The sequence below is a fragment of the Chaetodon auriga genome, chromosome 11, assembly GCF_051107435.1.
Source record: "Chaetodon auriga isolate fChaAug3 chromosome 11, fChaAug3.hap1, whole genome shotgun sequence".
Taxonomy (NCBI): domain Eukaryota; kingdom Metazoa; phylum Chordata; class Actinopteri; order Chaetodontiformes; family Chaetodontidae; genus Chaetodon; species Chaetodon auriga.
The window spans coordinates 6629045-6649277 of NC_135084.1; the positions used below are offsets into that span (position 1 = coordinate 6629045).

Below are 20233 nucleotides of genomic sequence, written 5' to 3' on the forward strand. Positions count from 1 at the left end.
GTGTGTGGGTGTGTGTGTGTGTATTGCCCCATTTCATCCTGTCTTTTTGTCGGACCTTATTCTGCTGGAAGGTCACCAGAGAGTGACAGGACTGCCCGGGAGATGTGATTAGATGTATCAGGTGATGAATGGGAACAGGCCGAAGCAAACAGGGATCCGGATGGTTGCATCTGTGAAACTGATGAGGTGTTTGGCGAGACCCGCCGCAGTCTAAAGGGAGATGTCGTTCGACAGACGGCAAGGACACTGTTGCAGAAAATGAAGGCCTGAAAACAGTTAATCATTTTGTGGATAGAGATAGATCTCAGGCAGCGCAGCGTTCAGTTTCTGCTGTCTGCTCAACCCCAAATTGTTTATCTTTGTTCAGGGGATCATTGTTGTTTTCGGTGTCTGCCCTCATCACAGCCCCCACTCATCTGTATGATCTACAGCACTATGTGTGTTTGGGTTTCCACTTGTGGACTACACTCATTCCTCAGTGTCTGGCTAGATGTGTGAATACTAACTCACACTTCGGATGAGAGTAAATTAGGTTGATTTGTTTTGCTGCTGCTGGCTACAATAAGACAGACGCACAATAGATCAGAGTACAGAACATACAGCATATATTTTTAGTGTTGAGTGGATATTAGATAATGTACTGTTCAGAATGTGCATAGAAAGAAAGGAGGGATGTGTGTCTCTATGAATGGCTTTGTTGGCTGGTTTGTCTGCTGCTTTGGTCCAGACAGAAATATCTCAACAACTATTGGACAGCCATGACATATTGTTGTGCCCAGAGGATAAATCCAAATGACTTTGGTGATTCTCTGACTTTCCATTTAACACCACCAGTAGACTAGTAGGTTTTTTCTTATTCAGTAAAATATCTCAACATCTCCAAGATACAACATCTCCTTTTGGTACAGGCATTTATGGTCCTCAGAGGATGAATTCTACTGACTTTGGTGACCACCTGACCTATTGTGGAGCATCTAGCCTCTGCTAGCATTGTCATTGTCACCATGTAGCTGTTAGCCTTTAACTCAAAGCACCACTAAATGGTCGTGTCACAGTAAACCATGTGCCAAAGATCAAACAACTTAACTGTACTTGTGACTTCACTATGCAGAGAAAAATCTGTTTAAATAGCTCAACTGAGTGACATTATATTCCTCTGCGTTACTCACATGGCGGGACACTTATTCATCTTATAGTGCCATGGCTTCATATCTCATTCTGCCCCCTCTCCTTCTGTCTTTCAGATGACCTACATGGCTCCTAGGTTTGTTCTCTGACTCTAAAATAAGTTAATAACTCCGCACGCTGCCAACTATATGACACACTTGAAATATCCTCTGAAATGTAGGCTGGCCTCGTCACTTTCCCAACTTGGCTACTCTGTGATGTCACTTCATGAGAAAGTTACAAAACTGGATTGTGAAATTATTCCAGATTAATACACATTACTGTGACAAGGGGTAACTGATGGAACTCACCGTGCAGGTGAGCTACATCACTTTGTGCGCCGATGTTTGTGAGAGCAAATGGAAATTTCTTAAAATATCCGGGGAGGAGCCCCAGAGAATACTTAAAACAGGAAGTGAGAGGAGGTGAAAGTGAAGGAAGAGTTCAGCTGCAGGGCCAGGTGATAACTCTGTTATTCATCAACTGTCTAAATACCACCACCCAAACGCTCACATACAGATTCTACGCACAGCTGGAGCCTTCACTCGTACATTTCAGCTGCTTCAGCAGATGGCCAGCCATCTTTAACAAGCTTGTCGTGTGTCCAGTGTCTACGTCCAGCCCAAGTTTTAACCGCTGAGGCCTGTTGTGGTGTTTCTGAGGCGTGACTCATCTACTCTGGGTTCGGGCCTGGGCACCGTGTTGTGGAAATCCAGCACCCTCTCCGCTGTTTATTTTGGAAGTCTGGTTTTCTGGCACTCTTTGAAGGTCAATGCCGGGGGGACCCATTAAATGAGAGGTCCACATGGGAGATATATTCTTCATTTGGACATATTTTGGACATTCTTTCTGTTGGATGGGGGGGGGGGGAGAGTCTGCTTTGTCCACTTTTGGGCTTGCCTGATGAACTATGATGGATTTAACCTATTTTCTGTGTGGCACGGATCCCCACGTTGATCGTTCTGCTCTACATAGTACACGGAAGATGACAGAAAGGGGCGTCTCTGAGACGTTTTAATGGGGTCCTGGTGGAAATGGAAACTGACCTTTCTTTGGCCCCCCTCCTGTTGCTCACTCTCTTTCCTCCGCTCTTTTTTTCTTTCCATTCTCACTCTCTCTAAAGCACTCCCACAGCAGGAAGAACCCAATTATAGAGATATCGGGCCCATGCTGAAAACGTGATAGCCTGTGAAATGTCTTCAGCGTCACACAGAGACAATGTTTGTCCTGCCCCAGTGCAAACAGGATGCTGTGTGCAGGAGAGCGTCGCGAGATAACAACAGACAACGGCAAGAAGGAAAGACCAAAAAAAAAAACAAAAAGAGCCAACCAAGGGGGCAGAGGACAACATGGACAGAGAGAGAAAACAGGGAGACTGATGATGTAGAGGTGATCTGATGACCCCAAGAGAGACAGAAGCGGAGCGACAGTACAGTTACAGTATCACTCGAATAGTGTGATTCTTGTACAGGAAGTAGAATATGTGCCGCCACCTGAAGGAAACCCAACTTGCACTACAGGCAGTGCGTTGTCTCTCCACCTCCTCCTACTCATAACCATTTCCTGTTGCTTCCTTGCTCGATAGTAGTTCACAAGGACTTCATTTGCCATCATGATCAGGGCTGATCAAGGCTCACGTACATGGCTTTGGCAAATCACACGCTCTGCACACAGACACTGGTCACAGGCCTTTGTATTATAGGTGTAATCACATGCTGTTGTCACACAGAAACAGATTGCAGGGTGATTATATTTTCTTTTTTCCGCTAAGCCAGAGATTATTCTGGCTTTCTGCACACTCATTGACAGAGCTCGCTGTGTGTATCATGCTGCCATTAGGATTCTAATTCAGGATCAAAATGTGGGTCAAAATTAGACTTACTTACGCTCAACAGGGAGTCTCTGTATTGCTTCAAGTTTCTATATTTAACAACTTAAACTGTTTTTGGGTTGACTCCAAAGACATGTTACACTTTGTCCTGACACATAACCTGTCAGTATATCGTTTAAGATGCTAATTAACATTGATTTATGGATGCCTAAATATTTACCGCCTCATTTACATGCAGGCTTCATCCCTCTAGGCTAACCTTTGATGATGTACAGAAGACCCAAAAACTGCTGTCAGAGCCCCATTCTGACACTGTGGTTTATGCAAGTACGCTAATAACATGTCAGTTATTCATATAACCAGAGTAAAAGGCTTTTCTTAGGTTTGCTGTTGCTGTGACATTTGTCTTTTTAGGTCACTCAGGATGAACCTAAAGTGGCTTTTTCCTTGGTTTTGTGGAATCGATAGAAGTAATGGGCTCTGACACTGAGACACAAAGTCCAGAATCGATATCAGAATCAATTTTAGACTTGTAAACTTACACACAAACACATGCACACATCAAAACAGAAGTCAGAAAAGCAGCCCCATCCTCATCAAACGTTACTGTGCAGATGCCTCTGGAGATGTGAGGCATCTGAGTGACTTTTCAAAGCTTGTGAAACTGGAGCAGCCTTTTTATGTTGAATCTGTGACAGCCTAATTCTCTCTCCCGTTCTTCTGTTGCTAAATTATGCATACATGTTTCTAAGTATGTCCTTTCTGCAGATTGAATCCTCCTTTTGAAAATGTGAGCGGAAGCAGTCTGATCATGCCCCTCAGGATGTCCTTATGCCATCCGAGAATTGAGCACCTCACCGGTTGTTAGAGGCACTACCTGTACTTTTTGTTGTTATTGATGAGCAGCTGTGCAGTAATACTGTATTGTAATGTTTGTTGGAACATGCGGTAATTGTCAGATGTCAGTTGTCAGTGCAAATTTTAGCTGCAAACTTGCATTTATGATGTCTGAAACTTCTTGCTGCAGGAGATGTTTGTGTCATTACTGACATAAAGTATTACAGTGTGCTTTGTGAGAGTTATCTCAGGGACTCTGCTTGCTTCTCAACAATCCAGTAGCTGATTATGCTTGATAATAAACGTAAATAAATGTTTAGGGCTTCAGCTACTGAATATTTTCTTGATTAGCTGATGAATCGTTTACTCTGCAAAATGTCAAAATACCTGTCACAGTTTCCCAGAGGCAAATGGAAAGTCTGTGACTCTGAATTTCTTTTATTGATTAAAAAAAGAAGAGAACATCTTAACTACAGGTCCACTATTAGCTTTTTCCAGAGCCTTCAACCCTCTCAGAGTCCCCCCCTCTGAATCTGACCAAACGCTATCTGCCAAGGATGACTTGGGATGCCGTCAAAGCTCCAGAAAAAACTGTTAAGTAGACCTTGAGTCAAGTTAAAATATCCAAGCTCAGGAAAGAACTTCAGTTAAACTAACTCACCTTAAACAAATGCCTTGTTTTGTTTGACCAACAGTCCAAAATCCAAAGATACTCAGTTTACAATGATGTGAAACAGAGAACAGCAGTAAATCCTGACATTGGAGAAGCTTCAACGAGAGAATGGTTGGAGGTTTTGATTGATAAACTACGTCCAATCAATTATCAAAATTTTTGCAGATTGATTTTCTCTCAGTTGTTTAATGACTAGTCATCACAGTTCTACACGTCCTTAATTTGAACTTTTCCTCACACTGTCATTTCCTGCAGCTTCTATGAAACCTTCACAGAAAAGCCCTCATTATCGGATAATGGGTGGTTTATGTGCCCCCCAGTACCTAAGTAACCTTTTGGATTTTGAGGATTCCCTGCTCCATGACGCATGAGGCCAGTGGCCTCCATTAGAGTCAGCTGATGAGGGCCACACTGGTGACCCCGAGGCATCGGCTGAAACACGTCAGCCTCATAATGAAGTTGTTCTCAATGCTGCATGTGTTGCTGGTGTTCGATCCTTCAAGGCTTAAGAATTTTACAAATATGTGAAGTTGTGCTGGAACCCCTAGACTGATCCTTTGACCAATCTCCACCACACAAATGACTCCCACAAGCTGACTGGATTGTGTTTTTCACTACACACTACTTCAAAGATGAAGTAGTGTGAGTGCTGTAGAGTCATAAATGAGTCAAGCAGCCAAAGGTTTAAATATATTTTGTCATGTTACTTTTTAGGAAAACCCCAAAGGTTCTTGGGAAAAGAGCAGATGATGGCAACAAAGTTATTTTTGGAAAAACATTGGCAAGATTCTGTGCATCATAAATATTGTGCAGATAGACTCTTTGTTGGGTTCCTTGATCATGTGACTTGCAGTGCAGCATAGGCCCCGGCTCTGCTCCTTCTGTTGAATTACCCCAGCGGGAGCAAAGTAAACACAAGGATTAACCTTCTGCACTGCATCTGACATGGCTGTTAAATCTCAGATAGAACGAATTTTCAGCTCGATACAAAGACAAGTAATTTTCTTATTGGCTGCTCAGCTGATAAGTCAATGATGGTGTAGAAACCCACAGCTTACATTTGCTCATTTTCCAATAATACACAATGCTTCCATGCCCTTCTGCTTGAGATGCTTTACGGGTTATTACTTGAGTTTACAAGACATTCTACATACAGTGACAATGACCAGGCCTGAACATCATTTTATTAGATCCCTCAATTACTGATGCCAATGCGGAACATGTTTGGTTCTTCAGGAAACAGTCTGGAGCTTGTAAAAGTTGAGCGTTTTTATTTCTTTTCCAGTGAAGATGCACTCATTCCGACATGGATGTTTTTCAGTACGACCTCAGACCGCCGCTGTTAATGAGCTGCTTCGCTGGAAGTGTGAAAGTGGAAAGTGCAGTGGCCCAGCCGATGTGGATGTGTGTCCCTACAAGTAGAGGAACACTTGTCCAGAAGCAAATCTAAAACTCTGTTTCGTGCAGCACATTGGTTAAAGTGACATATGGACTAATTGGATTATTTTCTACTTTTGTGTGAAAAATGTACAGGTCTGGAAAGTCTTGAAGAATATTGGGAAATAATTGAATTTCCATGTCTTTAAAAATCCAGTAGTGTTGTTCAATGTGCTGTCATTTCCATTGTGATGTCTCTTATTGTGAAAGACAGTTTTGCAGTTGCCATGGAACGATGCAGTTTACATGAAGCTCCTGCTGTAACCTTTGCCCTGAACTCAGAATAGACACCAAGTTATCAAGCAATTAAAGTATAGCAATAAAAGAACTCAGCAGACTTGATGTGGCCTTGTTTTATACTGTTTTATACGGCACACAGTTCCTTGTTTCTGAGGATAAGCTTGAAACATCGGGCCTAACTTGGCTCTAGAGCAGGACCAGCAAGTCTTGAATTAGTCCTCTTTGCGCCGATTGAAAAAACTGCAGATCTATGAATTATTTTACCACCATAAATAATGTTTTTATCTATTTTATTTCCATCAAAAGCTGTACAGGACACCACCAAAGAAATCAACGTCCAGACAATATATTGAATTAAGAAGTTATTGGTCATTGTTATCCTCCGTGACCACCACAAGACACACTGTTGAGTACTCCATAATGAATTACACCAGTTTGTCATTTCTTTCTTGGTCATGTTCACGAAAAGAAGGCGATTGCCCTGTTGAAAAGCAGAGATACAGTCAGCAGCCTTCAGCTCTCTCATCACAGGGAGCTGGATATGAAGAAGACTTGGTGTGGATCAGTGTATGGATAGTGTTTATCTTTGCTTGATTAGTGACTCATAATTACAGGGTGGTGAGTCTGGGTGGCATCTCAAACACCAGGCAACTCCCTTTCCCCTCTCAGTGATGGCGTACAGTATTTCCCTGTGATTGTGACCCACAGCTGTGATTAATGGACACAGATGCAGGGCTTTTGCAGGGCAGATTTGGTGATTTATAGATTCCCTTGTTTTATTAAGATCAATGTGGGAAGACTTGACTAAAATTACTTGGTACTGGTGACCATGATGAGACATGATTCCTACATATAGCTGTGAGCAGTTATTGTCCAGAGGGCCTAAATGGTTGATAACAGGGCTGTAATCATATATTATACTGCACTTCACGGCTGGTAATCTCACTTTCTAACTCCACACCTCCAATTTTGTTTCTGTTTTAAACTTGTAGTCTTCAGTGCCAGTGTTGGCTGAAGTAAAAGATGTTTAGAACGCAGCCATAAAAGGCTTTATACAACTTTTCTCAATTATCTATTCTATTGAAATGAATGGTAATCACTGCGAATCCAATTAGACCTCAACCTGTTCCCTATACAGCATACATTTCAGCCATTAGTGTTTCTTGACAATCCCCAGGGGCTTGACAAACCCCCACTTGTCTGATGTTAATACACACACACACACACACACACACACACAAATTTGGTACAAATGTCCATTTGGATTCAAGGATGAACTTATTTGATTTTGGTGGGTTAAAAATCACTGTGAAAACATAACTCGTACTGTATGCTAATTCTGATGAAAGTTGACACAAATGTGAAATGATGACATTTTATTTCTACAAATGTCAAAGATCAGCTTCACAGTGATGTCATAATGTTCTGTAAAAACTCTTTTCTGGCCTTTATTCAGCACCGTAACTCAGGAACAGAAGGGGAGGTTGTGACCATATTTCACATTTGCTCAGAAACTGAATTGGTGACACTAATCTATCACCTTGAAACTTTGCTCACTGTGTAGATCTTCTGTGCTGCTGGCTTTAAGCCTCTCAGTGCAGAAAACATGATTCTCACTGGAAAGTATTCGCAGGAATCAGACATGTCAGTCAGAGTTTCTGTTAGAAACAATCGGTGCATGAAGATTTCAGTCTTCTGGATAAAAAGGAAAAATACTGCACAAATATCTGTGTTTATGGATCCTGTTTTCCCCTTTTTTTGAGTCCAAGTGACTAATGGGGACAACAATTTTTTAAATTGGTCCATGATTGAATGAGAATGCTGTAGCTGGCAGCCGCCCTCCCGAGTTTGCGCACTGTCACCATCCACTAAAAGTGTTTGTTTTTGCCTCTGACATCCTCAGATTGTTATTCCTAACGTCTGACACTGTTATAGAAAGGATCCCTACAGAGATAGACTTAGACTTAGACCTTTTTGTTAAAAAGTAAGATCCGGTAATTCTAGCTCAGTAGGTAAGGTTATGTTTTCTATGTGTCACGGACCCCATGTGTTGTCTGGTTTCTCTGTAGCCTCCATCCAGCAGCTGTAGTGTAACATACTATATAACGGCTCTGCTTGTCCAGGCTACATGTTTTGCCTGATAATGATGCAGGCTGCCTGAAGGCGAGTGCTTTGACACGTACAACGTAAGAGGATGAAGAGGAGTTAGAACGTAACTTTGTGGTTGTCTGGAAGTTATGCAGCTCTGTGTCACATATCTATCCTACAATACAATAATGGTTATGAAATAACCATAAATAAAAATAACATGCAAGATACATGTGCTTTATTACAGTAATAGTTTACTGAGGCGTCAGTATTGATTGAAATCAAACTTGGTCTTCAGTTACATCGAGTGAAGACATTGCCATATGTTGAATGTACATGACTTGTCACTAAAGAGGCATTTGAGTGCAGTACAGTAGCTCTGTGCATCATATTGTTGAGGGGAGTTTGCTGTCTGTGTTGAGTAACACATGGCAGAGGTGTGAGTGGGAGAGCTCACACTATTCAGATAGTAGCAAAGCTCTGTCAGTTGCTGGGCTCCCTTTCGGCCTAGTGTGTATTGCACAATGCTGACATCGTTCACAATAACTCAGAGCTAGATTTTACAGTGAAAGGCAATTTCCAAGATAATTCTAAATGTCCTGAGTTTTGATCTAGCTCAGACGTGCATTTCAAACGGACTGAAATCCTTTTTGAAGACATTTTTGACCGAGGCTTTAGTCTGTGTTGCACTACTGATGCTCTGCAGCGTCGCCTTAACTGTACTGCATCTGTCTCTCCGGGAGGTGTGTGAGCCTTTGAATGGTATTGAAAGGGTGTGCTGCAGTCTCACGCAGTGAGGAAAATGCTTTCAAACGACACAGCTGTGGTTGCTTTGAGTGCTGTAATTTCCTGTTTTCCGATGACACTTAATCTACACAAATCCCAGCTGATTGCAGAGCTGATGCACACTGAAAGGGGTAGGAGTGCGTAAATTTGTACGAACGCTGTGTTTCCAATTTTCCTTTGTTCACCATTGCACTACTGCATTGACCCTGCAGCTCCACCGTCAGCCTGCCGCTCTCAGATGTTACCTTCTGAAGAACTCATCCTCTGAAGCCTCTTTATAGGATGATGATGATGTTTTGGGCCACTATTGAATGATACATTTTACTTTTAACAGATAATTGAGTGACAAAAGCGCCATCATTCATTCTTTCTCCAGGCGTCTTTCAGTTCAAGGTCAAGGTGGGCTCAAACCTGTCCCATCATGCATTGGGTGAAAGGCAGGGAAACACTCTAGAGAGCCAGCAAAGCAGGCACAAGAGAATAAGTGGTCAACATGACAGCAAAAGTATACAGAAACTGAAACAAATATTATACAGTCCTTATTTAGTCGGGGTTACTTGCTAAATAAAAAATGCCTCGTGCTTGTACTGCAGCACTCAGGTTGCGGTTTTTCGTAGATTACATTTTCCACTCAATGAAAAGCAGCTGGTATAGCTGAAATTTTATCGTGGCATGAACTAGAAAATGGAAACGCATTCTAAGTCACATTTTCTTTGGCTCATTTTCTTGGCATTCTTGGGATTGCACCCTTTTGCACACATGACGGAAGTAGGTGTGCAGAGGAAAAAAAAACATAAAAGAGAAGTCTCTAACCTCCACACGAGTGGGTGAGCTTTGAGACTGCCTGATCCTGAAAGTTTAAAAAAGTGCCGGATGCAAGCCCCTCTGAGTCGGATGTTGAAAAGTTGTGGGCCAACGAGGGTTTCAAGCGCTATTAGATGATTTCCCTGGCACTTTGTTTGAAGCGTACCGACACCTTAATCCTCCTCCATACCTTATCCTCTTGAAGGATGGAGACATCTCTCAGGAGTCAGCTTAGGTCTAATTTCATGTTTCCTCTGAGTGGGTTTGCTCTAATTAATTCCATAATGAGCCTGTTTGATGTGGAGTGAAATGAAACGCTGTGGGGACACACCTCCGCAGCATCCGGCCTCCACCGAGCAACTGTGGCAGAGAGTTGTTAGGGAAAGTGACATCGGCAGCAACCTGTTGAAGGACGCATGGCCGGCCAATCAACTGATTCCCCTGCTGATTCTCCAGCTGCTCTCCTTCCTCAGATCCCCTCCCTCAGTCATTGGCCTCCATCTTGGCAGGGTATTTTTAGTCAGCTGCCCGCTCCCCTGAAAGCCAGTAACCTCCTTTCTAACAATCTGTCAACACACACATACAGAAGCTGCTCATGCACGAGGAGCTGTGGTGTGATAGGGCGTTAAAAAAAACAAGGCTTTGACGTGAAAGGCCTCTGTTGCATGCTCCTGCCACTGCTGTACATTTGATTTTCGTTTTGGTGTTTGTTGGGGAATAAGCAGCTTTTTGTTGTTCTTCATTAGGTTGATGGCCTTGGATAAGAGGAAATGAAATCCTCCATTAAGAAGTAATGACTATAATTCAGTTGAGCTTGGAACAGTATCGAAGCATCTTTGAAAAGATGTTTTTAGCAAACCTTCCTGCTATTAAAGCTGTCACTGATTGATTCTCTAATTTTGCATGGCAAATGAGACGGTAAAAACTGAGCCATTTATATCATGCCCAGTTCATAGTTTGTCAACTCAAATTGGACGTGACTTGTTGAAAACATGCTTGAAAGGGTGGTTTTTGTTCAGTTCCCTGAAAGGCATTCTGACTAAGTCACAAGGCCTTTTAGATATTTTGAGGACCGGAGGTGAGATGGACCGCTTCAGAACAAACAAGAAGTCTCAGCTGGAGGGCCAGAGTGTGGATGGTTACCTCTGAGCCTCACGCACCAAAACTTTAAAGCTACTATAATCAGTATTTTTATATTAACAATGCATCATATGACTATATAGATTTTTCCCTCAGGAGTTGGTGGAGACCAAAACTGAGCTAGACGGAGAGTGACGAGTGGACTCTGAATCCTGTTTTCGTCCTTGTTGCTGTGTTTTGTGTAGTATTGAATATTGGCAGAGAATTTCAGCCTTCAGCAGCTTCCATTGAGAAATGCTCTTCATCAGCCCACATCATTCAAACCCTGTGCAGGATCTTGTTCTATATTCAGTCAGTTGTCTGATCTGCTTCAGAGCGACGTCCACTTGTTTGAATGTCACAGACGGAGATGGAAAGAGACAACCACATTAGAGCCTACTTCACTGTGTCTCGGTGTGTAAGTTGTACCTCACATGCAGCTTTTCTGCTGTGGTAGACCTGTGTGTGTCTGGTATTAGTGTCAGGTGTAACCAAGCAACCGTTGCTTTTTTAAGATTCCTTGTCTCCACGCTCTTCTTTTCAATTACGGAGGTTGCGTGCTACAGGGCTAAGTTTTTTCGACTGTTTTTTTTTTTTTATCGCCCCATGCCGGTCTGGACTGAGAAGGTGAGAGCTGGGGGCATGTGTGCCTGGAATGGAAGAATAGCACAGTTGTTGAGAAGGATGAAGCAAAATAACAGGATGGACATACCTAGAGATCAGCGGAACTTCAAGAAAATAATAATATTTTAGTTGAAATTGTGGCCAAGAGGAAACAGCGTGAGGATTCCTTGGGAGTATGAGGAGTAGGTGGAGAGGGATGGAACTCATGTGGTGACCATGTGTTCCCAGCAGATCGCTGTAGGGGTCTTTAACTGGACGGGCCTTGACGTAGTTTCCCTGCCTGCCTCAGTTTAAACGGTCTGCTATAACATCAAGATGGGCTGAGGAATGCTACTCCACTATTAGCCGCAGAATGCCTCCCCGAGGAGCCGCAATGGGGAGAACACTGCGAGGACCTGAGGTCACAACCTCTGAGGCTCTGTGGCAGTCTGAAGGCTGGGACCTCTGTTCAGCTCGTAGAGTGTAACCTTACTGTTTAAGTCCATCAGAGCCACATACATACTGCCAAATTTAAAGCAGGAGAGCATTGGTCAGTATTTTATACCCAGCACTGAATGGGTCACATGTCGAGTGCTGACTACACGCTGATGACACGCCTGCTACTCTTCTGTCATAACAGTTGTGAGAATAATCTCGAGTTAACTTCTCAAAACGTGTGCACAAGTTTTGATTCACCACTTCCTACTTCTCATTATTGAGACATCACCACTCTTTACAGTGGAATTTATTTTTTGCAAAATATATTCCAGTGTAATGACAGTTAACACAGTTCTCTAGCGACAGTGGCTTGTTTTCTGTCACAACCTCACTTTGTGGTTAAGTGAGTTCACTGAAATGACAAAAAAACGCATCATTTCTCACATACACATCTAGAGGTGTACAGTCATAGAGAACATTTTGTTGTTGTTCTTGCTTGTGAAGCTTATGCTTGAGGACTATTTATTCTACAGAAGTAGCTCCAATAGAAGTGGTTTACAGGAAGGTCTACGGCTGTACCGCATTGTGCAGGAGCAGTAAAACTGAAAGTACCTGCATTACTTGAAACTTTTGTACATCTTTTTTTCTAATTTGGGTAAACCAACCCTTTAAGATGCACAGGGCCACAGGGCTGCATGTTAACTGTTTGTGCACGTAGTCCTGATTCTCCAGAGGATGAAATTTTTGTAGCACAAGTACAAGTACAAAATGTCTGTTATCATGTCGTCACTTAAACAGACTTGTGACTGCCAAAAGACATGAATGTTGCATACAAACCTCAACAAGAAATGCTTTAAGTCAAGCAATTTCTTTATTTGGCCATAATGGTATATTGCAGGAATATAACACGTCTTGCTATAGAAAGCATCCATGTATTCGGCTCCACGGGAGCCGTACAGATCTCACTGAATTTATATCGTCATGCATACGTTTATATTAAATTAGATTAGATTAGATTCCTCCTTGCAGACTAGTTTGGGATTTTGGTTTTGGTTGAGAACTTAAAAATACTGCTTCATTTTCTCCTGTCATCTAGCTCAACTTGCTCTCACGTAGATATGTACAGGAGATGATGCGTCCGGCTGGTGAAATGCATCTCTGCTGCCACCATATTGCAGCAGGTTGTGACCCAGCCAGACTTGTGTGTTGCTTGTGGATGTTCTTACAAAAGAAAGGGCAAAACCCAACAAGGAATAACATCTCACAAGTGCAAAGATATTATACAATATTTTACTGTTACAAATGTGTTGAATATCACATTACATGTGATCCTTTTGTCATAGTTAAAAATCAGTAGGATGCTGAAAATGATATTTATGTATTTATGTGAGGTCAGAGCTACATGACGTGTTCATCTCTCTTGTATAAACATGTAACCATAAGCCATTTACTATATGATCAGTTGTACAAAACAGTAAAATTAGTTTATGTGAATATGGAACTGTTGCACTTCAACTCTGCCAAACCCTGCTGATACACTGTTGTGCATGTAAATGAGCAAAATGTGAATATTTCACTCTAAATATAATTTACAAACAGAATTCTGAAGCCTGTCAGAAATAAACTTTTTATCTTTATATAAATTAGAATTTAACTTATATTAATTAAGTCTGTATTTCCAAGCATCGTGGCTGTCATTTTCCATGTAACAAGACAAAACAACAGATATTGCCTTTGATACCTTGAAATATCAGTCCGAGATCATTCACGTCGAATTTCAGATTGTTCTTCTAGTCTCAGTGTGACGCCACATTTTGACCAGTATGCCCAGCTACAGTGCTTTGCATTGCATTTGTTAAATTCAAAGACCTGCCATTTGCAATTGGCAAATATCTTGTCACAAGGTAGTAATACCTACGCCCAGTGCCAACACAAAGTGTTGTGATGTTGTCCTTGTGAAAACAAGAGCTGAACGCTGTGGAGCTTTATTGCCAGTTCAAACTGAAAAGAAAGAGACATGCTGCCATACTAAAAGTCACATTTCTGTCCAGTGTTTACCACTGTTGTGCAGATGGAATGATGAAAAGATCACTTTTTCTCTACCTGTTTAATGGCAGAGATTTTAAATAGATTTCCACTAAAAACCCAAGCAGAGTCTCTTAGTTCCCCACGCTGTCTCAAAAGTAGGCCATCGACTGAGAAAACAGAGGCAGAGAAGAGAGAGGAGGTGGAGAGGACTAAGCGAGCGAAAGAGCCAGCGGAGGAAGAGGAGGTGTACGTGGAAGAGAGGCTCAGGAGGGTATGGGTTTATTTTTACCTCTCGGCCAGTATAGCCCCACTTTCTAATTAAGTGCAAATTAACTTCTGATAAGCTAAGGGCGGGTGGCAAAGTGCCGCAGCTACAGATATAGTCTCAGTTCGTCCTTCCTTCCCTCCTGCTATTAGCCCACTTTCTCTCCAGGGCCCAGGGAGCCACCCTGGCAAGGCCAACATCTGTTCCCCAGAACCATCACATCAGAGATGGGTCAGCCCAGATCTGAGCGCTCAAGAAAGCTCTGGATGAATCTCCACACGTCCGAGCTGCTCTGGCTGTTTTCTTTCCACTCTCTGCTCCATGTCAAGTTGATCTAGGACACGTATTCCCCAGATGAGATACTTTTAGACTTGTTTGTAAAACTGTCAACCGTATGGTTTTATTGCCTCATTGCCATGGTCACCCCTCCATCAAGTTGGTGTCTGCTGCGTTGTTTCAGGCAAAGTCCACTTGCGTACTTGGAGAGACGGTTTTGACGGAAGAAACTCATTGCCCTCACAGTGCGTGATACAAGTGCAATACACCCGACACCTATGAAATTGCAGAGAGCTCGGCTAACGGTGGTCCTGGGACAAATGACCAATGGAAAGAGCTAAAAATATCTACATGATTCGCCAACGGCTGTTATTTTACTGGATGGTACTATCGCTGGGATCCCACACTTCGCTGTCTAAACTTGGGACGCACGCACACAAATACTGCTGATGTAGTGAAACCCCGAGAGGCACATAACAAGGAACAAGCAGCCACTTGTGCCTGATCAATGTAGTCAATGTAAACTCCTGAGTGTGTGTGAGCCTTTGCAGTAGTAAAGGGTGGTCAGGTGGCAGCGCTCTGGTTTGAACCTTCTGCTCCTCTGTCTGTCTCCGTCTCACTCTCTTTTTCTCTTCCTCCATCCATGTGACTAATGACAAGGTCCAGTGTTTATGTCCTTATATAGACCTATGCTCTGTCTGATCTGGCTGAGGCTGGGACGCACACACTCTCTCTCTCTCTCTCTCTCACACACACACACAAAACACACACACTCACGCACGTGCCCACAAAACACACACACTTGTTCTGTCTTGAGGCATTTAGGTGCCTCTGGAAATGTCAGCATGCATCATGCATGAACTCTTGGCTATATTGATGTATCTCTTAGTGCGTTAATATCTTGATGATAAAGGAGTAATTGATTTTGGGACGTACACTCGTTGGGTTTCTTTCTGAAGCAGGGACAGTGAACATGATTTAGGCGCGATGACTGAGTCTGGGTCAGTGGGTGTTGACAGTCTGCCGATAAAATCATATAGTGTGTCACATGTAAAGATTCTAATCTCAGGTCTTGAGATCTGGTCACTACCAGTCGGCACAAAGTTTCTTTGTGACTGACATCGGTGACTGATGACATCACTTGTGTGTGGCTTGGGGGAGTGATAGCAGTAAATAAATAGCTTTACCTGAAGTTGGCTTTGAGTTCAGCCACCTGCAGTTTCTTGTGCGGGATGCACAGTCCTTCACGCCTCTCCTCTGTCCACCCAAAAGCACTTTTGTCCTCCTTTGTCAAGAACACACAGCAGTTAGCATTCTGGCTAGATTGTCTGCCACCAGAACTCCAGTGCTTACCAGTCATTCAGTGTTGTCAAATGGATTTACTCATTAATTAAATTTTTTTGTATTTGCTCACGCCCCCTTTTGACTGTCAAAGACTAAAAAAGACTATCAAACACTCTCAGTCTTCTCACCTTGATCTTGGGATACGACTTTTGTGTGAAGTTGGACAATATGATGGTACAAAGGTGCAGTGTAAATACAGAGCAGTATTTGTGTAGAAGTTCCAAATACAAGAAAAAATACTGAAATGTGAAGAAGTTTGTCATAGTTAGTTTAAATCATTTCTAAACTGCAGCTACAGAACCATTACTGTATTGTGACATGTACTGTTACTGTGTCAAATTACAAGCAGGGGGAAACAGCTGGCCGCGCTATGTGCTGGAGCTCACTCATTAATGTTTTCATCTTGATTGATCTGTGCATGTAAATGTAAAAATAGCAATTTTTGTGTTTTATCATGCTCTAAGTAGTTCTTAGCACAACAGCCAGGTGCTGTGACTTCAGGTGACTTTAGAGATATCTGTGAACTCTGCAGAGAGCCTGCTTCCAATCATGATACTTAAGACCAAATCCTCCCTTTTTATCTATAGTTTACGGTCTACTGTCACTTTGATCACTATCAAGTGATCCATTGCAGCAGAAGTAATTTCCAGAGAAAATCAGAGAAAAAAAAGTAGTGCTGTTGTCTGAAGAGGTGACTGTAGTAGTAATATGTATTTATAATAAAAAGTTAAATTCCAAGTAAAATTTCAGAGAGAACGTTAGCAATAAGAAATATTAACATTGTTTTGTGAACTGAGTGAAATGTATTTCGATAGAGTTGTCATGGCGATGAGGTATTTGTGTGCTTTGTGCCCTGATACCATCAAAGGATACTGCACCTACTTATAATATATTAGGGCTTTGTTACAGATACCAACAGAGCCTGCAGATCCCGTGTGTATTCTTATTATAGACCAGTCTTGTTAGGACAAACTTTCCAACACACACATACACACAAACACGCAGAGCTGTTCATCAGACCTAGTTATCGACATAGGGAGATCTCTCCTTAAATGGTAGACTGCCCAGGGCCCTGTCTCTGTTTCCACTGCACAAACCAAATGGAGTCCAGGTCTGGGAATAGCCTTTTAAAGTGGAGGAGAGTGAGGGAGGGAATGACAGATCCAGGCAGAGCAAAAGAAGGTGAGGGAAAGAAAGATGACGAAAGCCTCGTCGATGCTTTAATTGAAGGACGGCAGCTTCCTGTCAGGAAACGCACAGACACAAACACAAACACATAGCTGTACATACTGTATTTCAGATCGACGCCTCTTACTCATGCACCAGTGTGCTTGTTGTTGATCAAGAGAAATCCTAAGAGAGTCCAATGTGACAAAACCCAGATTTCAGTTTGCGTTGTTTACTTCTGAATGCCAAATTGTGTGCTCCAGCACAAGCCATCTGGCATTTGAAACAAGTCCATACGCATGCTTTGAACCCCACTGGATCTGTGATGATGTCAGAAAATACTCTTCACGACGTCACTAACATCTTGTCTTTCTTTCTCTTTCCAGCCTGAAAATCTACAGAAAACATGGCTGAGAGAGTTTTACCAGGTAAGTGATACACTGTCCAGCCTCAGACATGTGGTGAAGAAGAGCCGGGTATTTCTTATCCTGTGTTACAAAGTGTCTGAATAAATGGAAAAGATATTAATTGTATTAAATATGACAGAATGTAACTAATACATGGCATTGGGATGTTAAAACTACAGCTTTTTGTGATTTGTATATTTAATTGTAATCTATTTCCACGTCGTCCATTCCTAATTTGCTGCAGTAGTAGAGCAGTGGATGTGCGATTGACCCAGCAGGCCTGGTATGTGTGTCTATACCATCCAGTGTTGTCATGGGACTGTGACCACAAACCTTAAGGCTATACCACGTGATTGTCTCTTTCAGTTGAAGCACTGCACATGAAGTCAAGTGAAGGCATGTATATATTGTATGCGTCTTTCTCGCAAAGAGAAAAGCTAAATCTAGATCTAACCTATGACGCTTATGATCAAAAGCTCTATTCATAATCAACTGAAACTGCTTGGGAATCTTTGAAAACAGAAATTTTGCAGACTAATGTTGTGTTAAGCCGCTGCGATCTTTCTCACCTTGTTTTCACCCCTCTAAACGCGCTGTTTTTTCAGAAAGCACAAACTCGAGCTCGGTCATGTTTCTTATCTTACCTTTTCATCTGCATAGGAACCCCTGACTAACCACAACTCTTTCCACTGGGGTAAGGGAAGTGAGGCCGCTAGAACTCCGAACTGCTGTCTGAAAGTGACAGATGCAGAGAAGGGAGGGAGTGAGACAGACACTTTTGCTATGATAACCAACTTTTTTCTGCACAACTCTGTTGTGGTTGTGGAAAGGAAAAATTCAGGACATAAATACATTCTGCACTTACTTTTTCATTGAAGTATCACTTCTAGAGCTCGTATTTATGCAGATTGGAGCAGCTTAAGTTCAGGCCGTGTTCGTGTTCAGTCCGATTGTGTGCTAACTTGGTTAAAATTGCACTGCAATAAGGAAAAAGAAAGTTAATTCCATTTGCACTTGTGACAGCCTCCCCCACGTTCGTGCTCCACACGGGCAGTACATTTTTGATCTATCAATACTGGTAGTACTGCAGATGAAACTTAGTTCATGTGTGTTATACTTGATAAATGATCAAAGTAAAGTAATTTGATTGATCGCAATATCTGAGTGGGTGGGCAGAAAACACAGGCAGAATATCAATTACTCCTTGTCCTGATTTAAATCATGGAGTAATGTGCTGAGTGTTGCCCTTGCAGGACTTCCTGTTACTGTGGGTTTTGACAGCTTTGACATTTGCCATCACCACAACTGGACCCACCAAAGAGAGACAGCTCACAGCTGTGGGGGGCATTCCGGTGACTCAGTAGATGTTAGAATATGATCTCATGAACAAAGAGTAACAAGTAGTGGAATTAGCTAACTAGCTTACTTTTTTTGAGTGGAAGCTAGTTAGCTAAAGTTAGCTTCTTAGCTTCCGCTTTCTGAGGGAAAGCTAGTTAGCTTAAGTTAGCTTCCTAGCTTCCATTTTCTGAGTGTAATACAAAATTAACATTATGATGGGTCCTTCCTCATGTTGAACAAAGACAAAGACATCTAAAAAAGCCAGTGCAATGTGTGCTCGTTGAAAAAGGGCAAGAGCTTTTAAGTAATAGGACAGTTGACAGCACACGATAGCAAGCCAGCCCTCAAATGTTAGTAAAATGCTGTCATGGGACAGGCCTCTCAGAGCTCTGTTTACACTAATGTACCTTATTTTGAAAATTGGAAAAATATCCACAGTAGCTGAATTATTATTAGAATTTGCATTTCCTGACACAAAAAGTTAGAAGAATTCAAATCTTAGCCCACCAGCGTGCCTTCACCAAAAACCCTCCATACAGAAGTTGATACAAAGCTGTCAGAGTCAAAAGTGGAAGCACTTGATGAATAACAGACAGAATGACACAAAGGAAAAGTGGGATAAAAACTCTGAAAAAGACGAGAGAAAATGAGAGACACCCAAGGAGAAACACACTGACATGGAAAGAAAGAAGAGACACAAAATGAAATTAGGTCTATCTCCAAATTCATCAGGAAGGATGGCCGGAATTGAGCAATTCTTATAGCGTTACTCAACACTGCTGTCAGGCTAAATAGCCCAGTATTGATTTGTGTGTCAGTGATAGTGGCGTTAGAGCCATGAATTTCTATGGCCTGATGATGTAGTGCCAGTGTCTCGGCTATAGAGAAGACAGGCCGAACGGGAGGGTGATCCTACCTGGGTAGGATCCAGGTGCACACATGTTCAGCTACAACAAGCTATGACGCTACAAGTTTTTCTTTTCCTTTAGCTCAGAACAAAATTGCTATCTTAAAGGATTTAGTTTTGTTTGGGATCATATTAATTGTCAAACAGTAGTTGATGAAGGAGAGTATTTTGAAGAGGCTGCTCTCGGTTATGTTGTAGAAATGCTGTGAACACACCCTCAAGTCATGTCACACGGTAGCACACGCAGGCTGGATGACACCACAACATAAGTGGCTGAAACTCTGAATTAATGTAAGTTACATTATCCTTCAAATCTGAATATTAGTCACTGCTGGCTGGTAACTGTGCGAGTTTTCTTCCCAACGACTAGACAGCAACCAATAGACTTGCTTACTATCTTGTTACCTGAAAGGTTGAAGGTTTGTGATTCAAGCCTGGCTCAGAGCAATGGTTTCAGGAACATAATAGTGTGTGTACC

At 42.2% G+C, this 20233-nt stretch overlaps 1 protein-coding gene across 2 annotated transcripts in view; it reads left to right on the plus strand.

The window, feature by feature from the left end:
* Positions 1-20233, plus strand: part of inpp5a (inositol polyphosphate-5-phosphatase A) — a 127083-nt gene that overhangs the window by 15708 nt on the left and 91142 nt on the right. For both annotated transcript variants that reach the window (XM_076742611.1, XM_076742610.1), the window contains exon 2: positions 17490-17531. In XM_076742611.1, coding sequence (XP_076598726.1) covers positions 17490-17531 — 42 coding nt within the window. The remainder of the gene's footprint in view (positions 1-17489; positions 17532-20233) is intronic.